This window comes from Macaca mulatta, chromosome 10, assembly GCF_049350105.2.
Source record: "Macaca mulatta isolate MMU2019108-1 chromosome 10, T2T-MMU8v2.0, whole genome shotgun sequence".
Taxonomy (NCBI): Eukaryota; Metazoa; Chordata; class Mammalia; order Primates; family Cercopithecidae; genus Macaca; species Macaca mulatta.
The window spans coordinates 20,098,829-20,114,940 of record NC_133415.1 but is presented as its reverse complement, the minus strand read 5'-3'; the positions used below and the strand labels follow the sequence as shown (position 1 = coordinate 20,114,940).

The 16,112-nt window shown below is 46.4% G+C and overlaps 1 protein-coding gene and 1 long non-coding RNA gene across 3 annotated transcripts in view; one reads left to right on the top strand and one right to left on the bottom strand.

Annotated features, from left to right (window-relative positions):
• Positions 1 to 220: 220 nt before the first annotated feature.
• The window catches only part of DRG1 (developmentally regulated GTP binding protein 1), a 38,046-nt gene continuing 22,154 nt past the window's right edge, over positions 221 to 16,112 (top strand). The window contains exons 1-4 of one of the 2 annotated variants that reach the window (XM_077948884.1): positions 221 to 355; positions 1,251 to 1,374; positions 4,282 to 4,457; positions 12,401 to 12,470. In XM_077948884.1, coding sequence (XP_077805010.1) covers positions 314 to 355; positions 1,251 to 1,374; positions 4,282 to 4,457; positions 12,401 to 12,470 — 412 coding nt within the window. In that variant the 5' untranslated portion in view covers positions 221 to 313. The remainder of the gene's footprint in view (positions 356 to 1,250; positions 1,375 to 4,281; positions 4,458 to 12,400; positions 12,471 to 16,112) is intronic. The other variant, NM_001266937.1, reaches the window with a different exon arrangement.
• On the bottom strand, positions 232 to 2,936 carry LOC144331800 (uncharacterized). Its single transcript, XR_013399300.1, has 2 exons — positions 2,688 to 2,936; positions 232 to 1,593 (listed from the first exon to the last, which is right to left on the bottom strand). It is a non-coding gene; the product is annotated as an uncharacterized LOC144331800 (long non-coding RNA).

Genomic DNA, 16,112 nt, shown 5'->3' with positions numbered 1-16,112 from the left:
GGGTCCTGCTGGGCGGGGCCGAGCTGCGCGCGACCCTCGGCGCGCTCGGGGAGGCCCAGACCGGGGTGGCCTCTCTGGCCCCCGCTCCCGCGGGCTCTATGACACCGCACTGGCTCGCGGGACGGGGCGGGGTTGGCTGATGGGGAGGAGACAACTTCGCGCTACACGACTCGCGGTGACCCTTACGCGGAAATCTCTCGCGAGAATTCGAAAGTACCGCGCCTGCGTACTGCAGTAGCGCCGGGTGGCGGTGGCAGTTTGGCTGCGGGTGTGTGAAGGGAGTCAGTGTGGAGGCCACAGGGTACTCGCCACGATGAGCAGCACCTTAGCTAAAATCGCGGAGATAGAAGCCGAGGTAATGGACGCAGCTGGCGCTTCACTCTTACTCTGAGCATCCCTTCTTCGGTGGCGTCGCTCCTTCCTGTTCTTCCTTGAGCCGCGTCAGGACCGGGCCTAGATTCCGCGACTTCTCTCAGCGAGGCCCGTGTTGCGACTGCCCTCCGCCACAACTTGGAGTCCCCAACTCTCCTCAGTCAGGGCCCGCTTTCCCCTCGTCCCGCGCCCACGCTCCCGGACTCCCCTTTGTCCGGGCCCGCGTTCCCCACCCCTGCACCTTAGGCCCTTGGTGTGTACCCCCTCCCAGTATTTGGCCCCTGTTCTGTTGTTTCTTTCCGTTTTTTTTCTTTGAGCAGCACTGAATCCTGTCCCTTATTCCATCTCTGACTTGGTCAGATGCTTCAGAATCTTTCGTTAGCATCCTTCGCTGCATCCCCTTATTCCCCCTTTTCCCCAGTCTCTACCCTAATGACCCCCTGATTGAGAGTATTTGCTCCCGGTAATCTGATCTGGAAGTAAAATGACATCTGTGTGGGAACAGTTTATTTCACCTGGATAATGTGTGATTCCATTGCCTGCGGCCTTCAGAGCGCTTTACAGTTAGGAAAGTGGTGTCCCAGTGTCACATGGGTCCTAACAGCTACAAACAGTAGAAAAGGAACCCGCAGATGGGTTTTAGTTTAGTCTGGGGGCACTAATTGGAATGACCTTAATCGTCTCTTCTCTTTGGGCCTTACTTTGCTTTGTAGTGAGGGAAATAAGCTGAATGGGGGAGAGAATGGATTTTTTACTCTTTTAAAGCCTGTAAAATGGGTATGCTAACATTAGTAGTACTTCGGGAAAAAAATTATTCTCTCAAAGCTGGGGGAAGCGTTCACTGCTTCTAATTTATGGCTGTGATTCCTCCCTTTTAGATGGCTCGGACTCAAAAGAACAAGGCCACAGCACACCACCTGGGGCTGCTTAAGGCTCGTCTTGCTAAGCTTCGTCGAGAACTCATTACTCCAAAGGGTGGTGGTGGTGGGGGTCCAGGAGAAGGTTTGTGCTTTTCTTCAATATATATACTTTTAGGTATAATTCTTGTCAAAATAGTACATACATGTGGTTTAAAAATAACTGAAGATGGCCCAGTGCAATCCTAGCACACTGGGAGGCTGAGATAGGAGGATTGCTTGAGACCAGGAGTTCAAGACCAGCCTGATCAACATAGACACCCCATCTCAAAAAACAAACAAACAAACAAAAAAAAAACAGAAACTTTTTTTTTTTTTTTGAGACGGAGTTTCGCTCTTACTGCCCAGGCTGGAGTACAATGGCGAGATCTCAGCTCACCCCAACCTCTGCCTCCTGGTTTCAAGTGATTCTCCTGCCTCAGCCTCCCGAGTAGCTGGGATTACGGGCATGCGCTACCATACCCAGCTAATTTTTGTATTTTTAGTGGAGACGGGGTTTCTTCATGTTGGTCAGGTTGGTCTCGAACTCCTGACCTCAGGTGATCCACCCACCTCGGCCTCCCAAAGTGCTGGGATTACAGGCGTGAGCCACTGTGCCCAGCCAAAAAAAAAAGTTTTTTAAAAAGAGAAAAACAAGATGTTCTACTAAAGTAGATTTATATTTTCTAAGTATGAATTCTTGAACCGTGTTTATTTTTATTCTGCTGGTTTCAGAGGCAAATGGATATTGTCTAATTGTACTGTAGTTTTATTTATATCCTGCCCTGATACAAAATGATTTACATGTGCTGGGTGCAGTGGCTCACCCTTGTAATCCCAGCACTTTGGGAGGCTGAGGCAGGAGGATTGCGTGAGGCCAGGAGTTCGGAACCAGCAAAGCCCTGTCTCTACGGGCTTACAAATGAGGCATAGATATGAAAGAAGATGTACAAAATATAAAAAATTATCCTAGCATAGTGGTGCATGTCTGTGGTCTCAGCTACTTGGGAGGCTGAGTTGGGAGGACTGCTTGAACCCAGGAGGTTGAGGCTGCAGTGAGTTGTGATGGCGCCACTGTACTCCATCCTGGGTGATAGAGTGAGATCTCATGTTAAGAAAACCAAAGTAGGGCCGGGTGTGGTGGCTCACTCCTGTAATCCCAGTGCTTCGGGAGGCCGAGGTGGGTGTATTACAGGTCAGGAGTTTGAGACCAGCCTGACCAACATGGTGAAACCCCATTTCTGCTAAAAATACAAAAATTAGCTGGGTGTGGTAGCATGCACATGTAATCCCAGCTACTCAGGAGGCTGAGGCAGGAGAATGACTTGAACCTGGGAGGTGGAGGTTGCTGTGAGCCGAGATCATGTACTCCAGCCTGGGTGACAGAGCGAGACTCTGTCTCAAAAAAAAAAAGAAAACCAAAGTAGATTTACACTGGCTTACAGAAATATGTAAATCAGTATCATCAACAGGATTAAAAATAAGTAAGGAAATTGATGCAAAGGGAAAATGTACGAAAAATAAGTTGAAGCCAAGAGAGATAAGATAGATTTAGGACTAAAAGGAATGGTGTAAGATCTGTGCACCTGGTAGAGAAGGGTCACAAATTTGATTCTAAACTTGTTTGCAGCCATTGTAAAAAAAAAAAAAAAAAAAAAAAAAAAAAAGGGCCGGGCGCGGTGGCTCAAGCCTGTAATCCCAGCACTTTGGGAGGCCGAGACGGGCGGATCACGAGGTCAGGAGATCGAGACCATCCTGGCGAACACCGTGAAACCCCGTCTCTACTAAAAAATAGAAAAAACTAGCCGGGCGAGGTGGCGGGTGCCTGTAGTCCCAGCTACTCGGGAGGCTGAGGCAGGAGAATGGCGTAAACCCGGGAGGCGGAGCTTGCAGTGAGCTGAGATCCGGCCACTGCACTCCAGCCCGGGCTACAGAGCGAGACTCCGTCTCAAAAAAAAAAAAAAAAAAGAAAAAGGAAAACCCAGTCAGTCATGCAATTTACAGAATTTGTAAGACAAAAAACAAAAACAAAACTCTTCTTAATTAATTAATTTGTTTATTTTAGTTATAAAACGGTGGCTGCTCCATAGGCAGAGCGGGGCTACACCATAGGTAGAGTAGCTAACAACCTTATTTTTGGATCATGTTTCATACATACGTTTGAACTGTACCTTTTTTTTTTTTTTTTTTTTTTTTTTCCCAGAGACAGGGTATTGCTCTGTTGCCCAGGCTGGAGTACAGTGATATGATCACAGCTCACTGCAGCCTCAACTTCCTGGGCTCAAGTGATCCTCCCACCTCAGCCTCTCAAGTAGCTGAGACCTACAGGCGTACACCACTATGCCTGGCTAATTTTTGTATTTTTTGTAGAGACAAGGTTTTGCCATGTTGCTCAGGCTTGACCTGAATTCCTGGGCTCAAGAGATCCTCCTGCCTCAGCCTCTGGAATAGCAAGGACTATAGATGTGTGCCACTGTGCCTGACTTTTTTGAATATAGTTTTTTTTTTTTTTTTGAGGTGGAGTCTTGCTCTGTCACCCAGGCTGGAGTGTAGTGGCGTGATCTCCGCTTACTGCAAGCTCCGCCTCCCGGGTTCACGCCATTCTCCTGCCTCAGCCTCCCGAGTAGCTAGGACTATAGGCGCCCGCCACCACGCCCGGCTACTTTTTTGTATTTTTTAGTAGAGATGGGGTTTCACCGTGTTAGCCAGGATGGTCTCGATCTCCTGACCTTGTGATCCGCCCACCTTGGCCTCCCAAAGTGCTGGGATTACAAGCGTGAGCCACCACGCCCGGCCTGGATACAGTTTTTTTTAATATCAAACACTGCATTGAATTTTGTGAATTGCTGTGCCCTTAAGTTTTGTCTGCTTGAGTTCTCCTTTAAAAGTAAACCATAAAAAGTTTGAGAAATAGTGCCTAGAGGGATAGGCAGTAAAAATATGAAAGAAATTACATGAATCGTAACACTCCTGGGGATAACTCTTCTCTTTTTGGTATTCATTGATGTTTTAGGTTTTGATGTGGCCAAGACAGGTGATGCTCGAATTGGATTTGTTGGTTTTCCATCTGTGGGGAAGTCGACACTGCTTAGTAACCTGGCAGGGGTATATTCTGAGGTGGCAGCCTATGAATTCACTACTCTGACCACTGTGCCTGGTGTCATCAGATACAAAGGTGCCAAGATCCAGGTGAGTCAAGCCTGCAGACTAAGGAAGGAAAGATATCTATTCTTCATTTAGGAAGAACTTTATTGGGAGCTCACTGTATGCCAGGCCTGATCTTTGATCTACCAGGCACTTACTACCTGGTAGGGGAAATAGAGCAGTACAGTAATAAAATGGGATAGTGCATGTGAAAATGCAGAGAAAGGGCCGGGCACAGTGGCTCACGCCTGTAATCCCAGCACTTTGGGAGGTCAAGGCGGGCAGATCACCTGAGGTCGGGAGTTTGAGAACAGCCTGGCCAACATGGAGAAACCCCGTCTCTACTAAAAATATAAAATTAGCCAGGCGTGGTGGCACATGCCTGTAATCCCAGCAACTCAGGAGGCTGAGGCAGGAGAATCACTTGAACTACTTTTTCACTTGAGGGTGGGGGCTGGTACTACAGGTGAGCACCACCATGCCTGGCTAATTTTTTATATTTTTAGTAGAGATGGGGTTTCACCATGCTGGTCAGGCTGGTCTCGAACCCCTGACCTTGTGATCCACCCACGTTGGCCTCCCAAAGTGTGGGATTTACAGGTGTGAGCCACTGCGCCTGACCCCCGGTTGTATTTTTAATGGTCTTTTTTTCCAGCTGGTCAGATGTCCATGCAGAGACACATGTCCCTTTTTGGGATCCTATGTCTAAATGCGTATGACAAGAATGAAGCAGTGTGGACGTATCTGGACCATGGCTTGATTCTAGCTGGTTTCAGAGTCTTGTTGAGAGTCACAGCTTTGGCAGCTCAAGATAATAACTTTTTTTTTTTTGTGGGATGCTATTGACACCTCTTTCAGGACTTTTGAGTATTTCAAAATAGAGTTGCTTAACTCCTCTGCTTCTCTTTCCCAGAAAACCTTCATTCTTTCAGTCTCTTCTGAGCTTAGAGTCCCCCAGCTTTTTTTTGCATGGTGCTCTCTTTCCTCCCTTTGTCCTCTGCCTCTGTTTCTCCTCCTCTTTCTCACTGCACCCTCCACCTCCTGGGTTCCAGCGATTCTCCTGCTTCAGCCTCCCGAGTAAGCTGGGACTACAGGCACGCACCCCCGTGCCCGGCTAATTTTTTATTTTTATTTTTTGTAGAGATGGGGTTTCGCCATACGGCCAGGCTGGTCTCGAGCTCCTGACCTCCTGATCCTCCTGCCTCCGCCTCCCAAAGTGCTGGGATTACAGGCTTGAGCCACCACGCCCAGCCAGGTGTCCTTAATCTTAACTGGATTAAGTTGACTGCCCAGAATGTTCCCTAAAAAGCTGTTTCATGGGATAGGACTCGTTATCTGACTTGGTGGGGGAAGAATACAGAATTAGACCCACTTAAAGAGGGAGTTTTATTTTTGTTTCTTTTTTTTTGTAAGGAAGGTCTTTAACAGTAAAGGTGCCTAAAAATGGAGTGGTACCTCTTATTTAATGAATTACTATGTTTTTTTTTTTTTTTTTTTTTTTGAGACGGAGTCTTGCTCTGTAGCCCGGGCTGGAGTGCAGTGGCCGGATCTCAGCTCACTGCAAGCTCCGCCTCCCGGGTTTAGGCCATTCTCCTGCCTCAGCCTCCGGAGTAGCTGGGACTACAGGCGCCCGCCACCGCGCCCGGCTAGTTTTTTGTATTTTTAGTAGAGACGGGGTTTCACGGTGTTAGCCAGGATGGTCTCGATCTCCTGACCTCGTGATCCGCCCGTCTCGGCCTCCCAAAGTGCTGGGATTACAGGCTTGAGCCACCGCGCCCGGCCTAATGAATTACTATGTGTGAAGAAGTCCAAGTAATGGGTGAACCACCACTCACCACAGATGTTGTAAAGAGGACTGATGTATCACATAGGCAGATATTGGTCTACAGAGTGGGTGTACAGTGCTTTGAAAATTATGGGACTTAGGTTTTACCTTGCTGAAGTCTGTAGAACTCCTTTTGCACTATACACAGTTGATTTGTGTATTTAAGTTGCCTGCTTTAACTTCTTTTTGTTTTTTTTTTTTGAGACAGAGTCTCGCTCTGTTGCCCAGGCTGGAGTGCAGTGGCACGATCTCAGCTCACTGCAACCTCCGCCTCCTGGGATCATGCCATTCTCCTGCCTCAGGCTCCCGAGTAGCTGGGACTACAGGTGCCCTCCACCACGCCCGGTTAATTTTTTTGTATTTTTAGTAGAGATGGGTTTCACCATGTTAGCCAGGATGGTCTCGATCTCCTGACCTTGTGATCTGCCCGCCTCAATCTCCCAAAGTGCTGGGATTACAGGCGTGAGCCACCGTGCCTGGCCTCACCTGCTTTAACTTCTAAAGGCATTGGAGTTTGAAGTAGTTTAACATTCAATTCCTTAAAATTCTGTAATTCTTTTTTTTTTTTTTTTTTTTGGAGACAGCATCTTACTCTGTCTTCCAGTGCAGTGGCATGATCTTGGCTCACTGCAACCTCCGCCTCCTGGGTTCAAGCAATTCGCTGAGTAGCTGGGATTTCAGCCACACGCCATCACACCCAGCTAATTTTTTTGTGTTTTTAGTAGAAATGGAGTTTCACCATGTTTGCCAGGCTGGTTTTGAACTCCTGACCTCAAGTGATCTGCCCACCTCGGCCTCCCAAAATGCTGATTACAGGCGTGAGCCACTGCACCCGGCCCCATGATATAAATAAATATGTTTTTCTTAGATTTTGGTTGGTTGTAATATGAAATTCAGATATATAAAGCCTTGACTGTTTACTGAATGTTGCTTATTAGGCATTGACTGTTTTATGGAATGTTGTTATTGAATGTTGAATCATTAGTTGCTACATTTAAATTCTTAAACCTAACTTTTAAAATATTTTCATCTGAAGAAAAGCTAAATTTAGGTTGCCTTTACTTTTGTAAAGGCCTTAATAAATTTTCTTTTTTTTGAGAAGGAGTCTCGCTCTGTCGCCCAGGCTGGAGTGCAGTGGTGCGATCTTGGCTCGCTGCAAGCTCCGCCTCCTGGGCTCACGCCATTCTCCTGCCTCAGCCTCCCGGATAGCTGGGACTACAGGTGCCCGCCACCACGCCTGGCTAATTTTTTTGTATTTTTAGTAGAGACGGAGTTTCACTATGTTAGCCAGGATGGTCTCGATCTCCTGACATCGTGATCTGCCCGCCTTGGCCTTACAAAGTGCTGGGATTACAGGCGTGAGCCACCATGCCCTGCCTCTTTTTTTTTTAAAGAGACAGAGTCTTGCTGTGTTGCCCAGGCTGGAGTGCAGTGGCGCGATTCGGCTCACTGCAACCTCCGCCTCCAGGATTTAAGTGATTTTTGTGCCTCAGCCTCCCAAGTAGCTGGGACTTCACCATGTTGGCCAGACTGGTCTTGAACTCCTGACCTCGTGATCTGCATGCCTCGGCCTCTCAAAGTTCTGGGATTATAGACTTGAGCCACCGCACCTGTCTGGGCCTTAATAAATTTTCTGCCTGTGTTCAGCTGCCACAGTTAAAAAGCCCTTGCACTTTTTCCCTCAGTTTATTCTCTCTTTCAGATGATCTTTTTGAGGTTATAGTCATATTCCAGTTTTAACAAGTTTTAGATTATTCGTGTAGATTATTCGCATTCTCACTAATATCAGTTCTCATACTGTTGGGCGTGTGTGTGTGTGTGTGTGTGTGTGTGTGTTGTGGGGGGGCATTATTTATTTTTTTATTTGAGATGGAGTCTCACTCTGTTGCCCAGGCTGGAGTGCAGTGGTGTGATCTCGGCTCACTACAATCTCCGCCCCCCGGGTTCAAGCGATTCTCCTGTCTCGGCCTCCCAAGTAGCTGGGATTACAGGTGCCCACCACTATGCCCAGCTAATTTTTGTCTTTTTAGTAGAGATGGGGTTTCACCATGTTGGTCAGGCTAGTCTCGAACTTCTGAGCTCAGGTGATCCACTCGCCTCGGCCTCCTAAAGTGCTGGGATTATAAGTGTGAGCAACCGTGCCTGGCCTTTTTCTTTTTCTTTTTCTTTTTTTTTTTTTTGAGATGAAGTCTCACTGTGTTGCCCAAGCTGGAGTGCAGTGGCACAACCTCGGTTCACTGCAACCTCCACCTCCCGGGTTCAAGTGATTCTCCTGCCTCAGCCTCCTGAGTAGCTAGGACTATAGGTATGTGCCACATGCCCGGCTAATTTTTGTATTGGTGATATTGTCCTCTATCAGTTGGTTATGGTTGTCTATAGGGTTTCTCTAAAGTTCCTTTTTTTTGGACAGTTAATATATATTTTAGGGGAGATACTTCAAGAAGATGCAAACCCTGTTTTTCCTCAAGCTTTTGCCTGCTCATTGTAGCATCCATCTGTGGGTCTTGTCTGTAACAGTTATTATTGTACTTTTTGCCTCATGGTAATTCTCCCTCACACTGTCACCCAGGCTGAGTGCAGTGGCACGGGCATGATCATGGCTCACTGCAGCCTCGACTTCCCAGGCTCAAACGATCCTTCTATCTTAGCCTTCCAAGTAGCTGGGACTATAGGCATGCGCCACCATGCCTGACTAATTTTTTATTTTTTGTAGAGACAGAGTCTCAATATGTTGCCCAGGCTGGTCTCGAACTCCTACATACAAGCAGTCCACCTGCCTCAGCCTCCTGAGGTGCTGGGGTTATAGGCATGAGCCACTGTGCTGGGCTTGAGTATGTTCTTTTGTTTTATTTTTATTTTTTCTTTTCTTTTTTTTTTTTTTTTTTTGAGTAGGTCCTTGAATGGAGAAGTTGAACTGTCTAGCACCTCTTAAATCAGTTTTCATTGTAGTTTATTTAATGCAAAGTATATTTCTGTAATTTCTTATATTCTTAGAGCAAAGCATATCTGATTTAAATTATGTTTTGGCCAGGCATGGTGGCTCAAGCCTGTAATCCCAGTACTTTGGGAGGCCAAGGTGAGCGGATCACCTGAGGTCAGAAGTTCGAGACCAGGTTGGCTAACATGGTGAAACCCCGTCTCTACTAAAAATGCACAAATAAAGTAGTGGGGTGTGGTGGCAGGCATCTGTAATCCCAGCTACTCAGGAGGCTGAGGCATGAGAATCGCTTGAACCCAAGAGGTGGAGGTTGCAGTGAGCCAAGATTGCACCACTGCACTCCAGCCTGGGCGGTAGAGCGAGATTCATTCTCAAAAAAAAAAAAAAAAAAAAAAAGATATTTTAAATGATGTTTTAATAAGCTGCATCTCTGTTTTCAGTTCATTAGTGTGTATAATTCACTATTGGCCATACAGTAGACCTTGGTATTTTTAGATTTTATGTTTGTTTTAACTGTTTTGACTGATTCTTAAGGGCAGTCAAGTTAATAGTTTATAATTTTGCTGAGATGTAAATTTGAATCACATGTGATGTGGGGTTGGTTTTTTCCAGTCACATCATTAGGTACACTGACTTCTGTGAAATTTTTACGTTACTGCATTTTCTGGGCAGTTGAGCAGTCATTTTTATCTTTTTAAAATCTTTTAAAATTTATTTATTTTTATTATTTTTTGAGACAGAGTCTTACTGTGTCGCCCAGGCTGGAGTGCAGTGGCATAATCTCGGCTCACTGCAACCTTCGCCTTTCGGGTTCAAGTCATTCTTGTGCCTCAGCCTCCAGAGTAGCTGGGATTACAGGCGTGTGCCACCACACCTGGCTAACTTTTGTATTTTTTGTACAGAGGAGGTTTCACCATGTTGGCCAGGATGGTCTCGAACCCCTGAGCTCAAGCGATCTACTTGCTTCGGCGTCTGGGAAAGTGTTGTAGAATTATAGGTGTGAGTTACTGGGCCCAGCCTGAGCAGTCATTTTTTATTGGGGCACACATCAGAGTCACTTGTGAAGCCTTTTGAAGTACAGATCCATGTCTGAACCCTAGTTTGGCCCTTCAAATCAGAATCTGCAGGGATGGGTTTCAGCTCTCTACATTTTTTAAGTTTTTCCAGGTGATTCAGTTGTGCTTTCCTGCTTAAGAACAGCTATAGAAATTTTTGTAAGTTGAGGATTTGCAGAAATTTCAATATATATCGTATGTAAATATCAAGATTGAGCTGATACCTGCTGTAAGGAATTTATATGGAGGCTCAGCCTTCTGAAAAGTGGGGGAACACTGAAAAGTATTAATGTAGAATTGGCCGGTCATGGTGGCTCACTCCTGTAATCCTAGTACTTTGCGAGGCTGAGGTGGGTGGATTTCCTGAGCTCAGGAGTTGGAGACCAGCCTGGGCAACACATTGAAACCCCGTCTCTACTAAAATACAAAAAATTAGCCGGGTGTGGTGGTGTGTGCCCTGTAGTCTCAGCTACTTTGGAGGCTGAGACAGGAGAATTGCTAGAACCTGGGAGGCAGAGGTTGTAGTGAGCAGAGATCGTACCACTGCACTCCAGCCGGGGTGGCAGAGTGAGACTCTGTCTTTTAAAAAAGTTAATGTAGAATAATGGATTTTGTCTAGAAAACATGGGTTATAACCTATTAGAACTATGACTTTGGCCGGGCGCGGTGGCTCACGCCTGTAATCCCAGCACTTTGGGAGGCCGAGGCGGGCGGATCACAAGGTCAGGAGATCGAGACCACAGTGAAACCCCGTCTCTACTAAAAATACAAAAAATTAGCCGGGCGCGGTTGTGGGCGCCTGTAGTCCCAGCTACTCGGGAGGCTGAGGCAGGAGAATGGCGTGAACCCGGGAGGCGGAGCTTGCAGTGAGCCGAGATCGCGCCACTGCACTCCAGCCTGGGCGACAGAGCGAGACTCCGTCTCAAAAAAAAAAAAAAAAAAAAAAAAAAAAAAAAAAAAAAAAAGAACTATGACTTTGGAGAAGTCACTTAACCGCTGTGAACTTCAGCTAGTATCCTTATCTCACAGGGTTGTTAGACATTTTCAACTAGGTAAAGTACATAAAAAGCCTGGCCTGGGCACGGTGGCTCATGCCTGTAATCCCAGAACTTTGGGAGGTCGAGGCGGGCAGATCACGAGGTCAGGAGTTTGAGACCAGCCTGCCCAATATGGTGAAACCCCGTCCCTACTAAAAATACAAAAATTAACCAGGCGTGGTGGTGTGCACCTGTAGTCCTCAGCTACTCGGGAGTTTGAGGCAGAAGAATCGCTTGAACCCGGGAGGTGGAGGTTTCAGTGAGCGGAGGTGGTGCCACTGCACTCCAGCCTAGGCAACAGAGTGAGACTGTGTCTCCCAAAACAAAAAACAAAAGACGCCTCTAGGCTGGGCGTGGTGGCTCACACCTGTAATTCCAACACTTTGGGAGGCTGAGGCAGGCAGATCACCTGAGGTCAGGAGTTTGACACCCGCCTGGCCAACATGGTAAAACCGTCCGTACTACAAATACACAAAAGTTTGTTGGGCATGGTGGCAGGTGCCTGTAATCCCAGCTACTTGGTAGGCTGAGACAGGAGAATTGCTTGAACCTGAGAGGCACAGGTTACAGTGAGCCAAAATTGTGCTGTTGCACTCCAACCTGGGCAAAAAGCATGAAACTCCATCTCCCAAAAAAAAAAAAAATGCCTGTAGCTGACATTTAGTAGATGCTTATTAAAAGTAATATTCATGGCCAGGCGCAGTGGCTCACGCCTGTAATCCTAGCACTTTGGGAGGCCGAGGCGGGAGGATCACAAGGTCAGGAGATCAAGACCATCCTGGCTAACACAGTGAAACCCCGTCTCTACTAAAAATACAAAAAAATTAGCCGGGCGTGGTGGCAGGTGCCTGTAGTCCCAGCTACTCGGGGAGGCTGAGGCAGGAGAATGGCATGGAGGTGGAGCTTGCAGTGAGCTGAGATTGTGCCACTGCACTCCAGCCTGGGCAACAAAGCGAGACTCTGTCTCAAAAAAAAAAAAAAAAAAGTAATATTCCCACACTCACTTATAAAGAAGATTGGATTTGGGTCTGATAAATTATAGGTACTTGAGAAATAAATTAATTCTGTTTAATATTTTCAAATGTGTAACTAGTTTTTTCTTTGATCCTCTTCCACCATTCTTAATCTTGCAGCTCCTGGATCTCCCAGGTATCATTGAAGGTGCCAAGGATGGGAAAGGTAGAGGTCGTCAAGTCATTGCAGGTGAGTGGCACTTGCCACCATCCTGGGATATCATTCCCTTCTCTGGTACTATTCCTTTAGTCAGGGACTACTAGGCTTGAGGTTATACTACAGTGAAGGGCATAGTTTCACCTGACTTCTCATTAGAGGTGAAACTTGAAGGGACCTCAGCTGCAACGTTAGCAGTGTTCTGAATCTGTGCTGTCCAACATTGTAGCTCCTAGGCATGTATGGGTATAGAGCTCTTGAAATGTGCCTAATACAATTAAGGAGCTAGTGGAGTCTGTATTGGACAATGCAGCTTTAGACGTTTTATATGGCCATCATATTGAGATTTTCTGTTCTTTTCTTGTGTGGGATCTTCTATTTCCTAGAGGCAATGTCTACTTTTTTGGATGTTTTGCTGAAAGACATTCTTTAATAACTTCCCCAGGGAAGATGAATGATACAGGTAAATTTTTCTGTCTTCTCATTTTTTTTTTGTTTTTTGTGGGGGGACAGTGGCTCACTCTGTCATCCAGGCTGGAGTACAGTGGGACAATCTTGGCTCACTGCAACCTCTGCCTCCCGGGTTCAAGGAATCCTCCCACCTCAGCCTCCCAGGTAGCAGGGATTACAGGGGTGTGCCACTATGCCTGGCTAATTTTTTTTTCTTTTTTTTTCTTTTTTTTTTTTTTGTAGAGATGGAAGTTTCACCATGTTGCCCAGGCTGGTCTCAAACTCCTGAGCTCAAGTGATCTGCCTGCCTTGGTTTCCCAGAGTGCTGTCCTTTCATGTTTGAAGGTTATTTTTATTTTACCCTTGTACTGGGGTCATTAGTTTTGCTATTTATAGATTTATAAATTAGAAGTCATTTTCCCTCAGAAATTTGAAGAACACTATCTTATAGCGTCTACTATTGCTGTTGAGTCCAATAGTTAGAACTTTTTTTTTGTTTTTTGATAAATGACCAACTTTTTTCCCCTCACTGGAAGATCTTAAAAGCTAATTCAGGCTGGGTGCGGTGGCTCATGCCTGTAATCCCAGCACTTTGGGAAGCTGAGGCGGGCAAGTCACGAGGTCAGGAGATCGAGACCATCCTGGCTGACACAGTGAAACCCTCTCTCTACTAAAAATACAAAAAAATTAGCCAGTGTGGTAGCAGGCACCTGTAGTCCCAGCTACTAGGGAGGCTGAGGCAGGAGAATGGTGTGAACCTGGGAGGTGGAGCTTGCAGTGAGCCGAGATCGTGCCACAGAGCGAGACTCTGTATCAAAAAAAGGCTACTTCAGGAAATTAATTCTTGGTTTGGGCTTTGTTTGTTTTGTTTTGTTTTGAGGCGGAGTCTCACTGTCACCCAGGCTAGAGTGCAGTGGCGCCATCTTGGCACGCTGCAAGCTCAGCCTCCCAGGTTCATGCCATTCTCCTGCCTCAGCCTCCCAAGTAGCTGGGACTACAGGCGCCTACCACCAAGCCCAGCTATTTTTTGTATTTTTAGTAGAGATGGGGTTTCACCATGTTAGCCAGGATGGTCTCGATCTCCTGATGCTGTGATCTGCCTGCCTCGGCCTCCCAAAGTGCTGGGATTACAGGCGTGACCTACCGCACCTGGCCCTCTCTTTCTTTTCTTTAATTTATCTTGCTGGATATTTGGTGGAGCCTTTTTTTTTTTTTTTGTCGGAACAGGGTCTCACTCTCACTCCCATCACCTATCCTGGAGTGCAGTGGTGGGATCTCGGCTCACTGGAGTCCCTGGACTCAGGTGATCCACCTCAGCCTCCTGAGTAGCAGGGACTACAGGTGCGTGCCACCATACCTGGCTAATTTTTTTTTTTTTTTTGAGACGGAGTCTGGCTCTGTCGCCCAGGCTGGAGTGCAGTGGCGCGATCTCGGCTCACTGCAAGCTCCGCCTCCCGGGTTCACGCCATTCTCCTGCCTCAGCCTCCCGAGTAGCTGGGACCACAGGCGCCCACAACCGCGCCCGGCTAATTTTTTGTATTTTTGGTAGAGACGGGGTTTCACCGTGGTCTCGATCTCCTGACCTTGTGATCCGCCCGCCTCGGCCTCCCAAAGTGCTGGGATTACAGGCTTGAGCCACCGTGCCCGGCCTAATTTTTTTGTATTTTTAGTAGAGAGAGAGTTTTGTCATGTTGCCTGGGCTGCCTTTTTTTTTTTTTTTTCCTTAATTTCCATCTCCCTTTCCTGGTGTGGTAGACTCTTTCAGCATCACTACTCATATCTTTCATTTTATTGGAAATTTTTCTGTGTTCTTTGATAATTTCCTCTGAGTTCCTTATTTATGGAAGGACTGCTAATAGAATGCTGGACTTCTGGGTTTATAATTTTCTTAACTTTCTTGTTTTATAAAGACAGAGTCTCACTCTGTCACCCAGGCTTGAGTGCAGCGGCCTGATCATATATAGCTCACCATAACTGTGAACTCCTAGGCTCAAGCAATCTTCCCATGTCAGTTTTCTGAGTAGCTAGGACTACAGACATGCAATACCGTGCTGGGCTGAATTTTAAAACTTTTTTCGTAGGGGTCTTGCTTTCTTGCCCAGGCTGGTCTTGAGCCCCTGGGCTCAAGTGATCCTTCTGCCTTGGCCTAAAGTGTTGGAATTACAGGTGTGACCCACTGCACTTGGCCCTTGTAATTTTTTAAAACTATCTTTTGTCTCTTAATTTTTTCTTTAAGTGATTTTCTCAGCATTATCTTCTAATCCTGCTATTGAGTGTATTGCTGCTGTAGTATTGTTTTTAATTTCTAAGACTTTGTTTCTGTCTTCTGATTTTTCCTTTTTTTTTTTTTTTTTAGCATCTTGTTCTTGTTTCGTGGATGCATTATTTTCTCTTAGACTCTTGTGTATTCTGTTTGCTTTTTTTTTTTTTTTTTGGAGATGGAGTCCCACTATGTTGCCCAGGCTGGAGTGCAATGGCACGATCTTGGCTCACTGCAACCTCTGCCTCCTGAGTTCAAGTGATTCTCCTGCCTCTGCCTTCTGAATAGCTGGAATTATAGGCACCTGCCACCACACCTGGCTAATTTTTGTATTTTTAGTAGAGATGGGGTTTCACCACGTTGGCCAGGCTGGTCTTAAACTGCTAACCTCAGGTGATCCACCCACCTTGGCCTCCCAAAGTGCTGGGATTACAGGCATGAGCCACCGGGCCCTCCCGACTCCTGTCTATTCTTAACAAGGACACATATGACTTCCCCATTGTCGAACCTGATGCCCCGTTTATTGTCCACATCTTTCTAAAGAGAGTAACACAGTTGATCACTCCCTCCTTGAAGTATTTGCTTTACCTGATCTCTGACACCAGTGCTTCTTCCTGGTCTCCTTTGCTTGATCTGCCCCTTCATCAAGCCCTCTAAATGTGAATTGCCGCAATGCCTAATCTTGGAGTTTCTTTTCTTCTCTGTCTCTGCTCTGTCTATGCCGAATGAGGGTTATTTCATCTAGTTCTTCGGTTTTAAATGTCTGGATCTATATTCTAATGATTATGAAATGTGTGGCAGTATTTTGCCTTCTGATGAACTGCAGATCAGCTGCCGACATATCTCCACTTGGATGTCTAATTAGGTGTCTCAGACTTAACATGTATAAGATTACATTTTTGATCTTAGCTCAGGCGGGGGGATCACTTGAGCTCAAGAGTTTGAGACCAGCCTGGGCAACATAG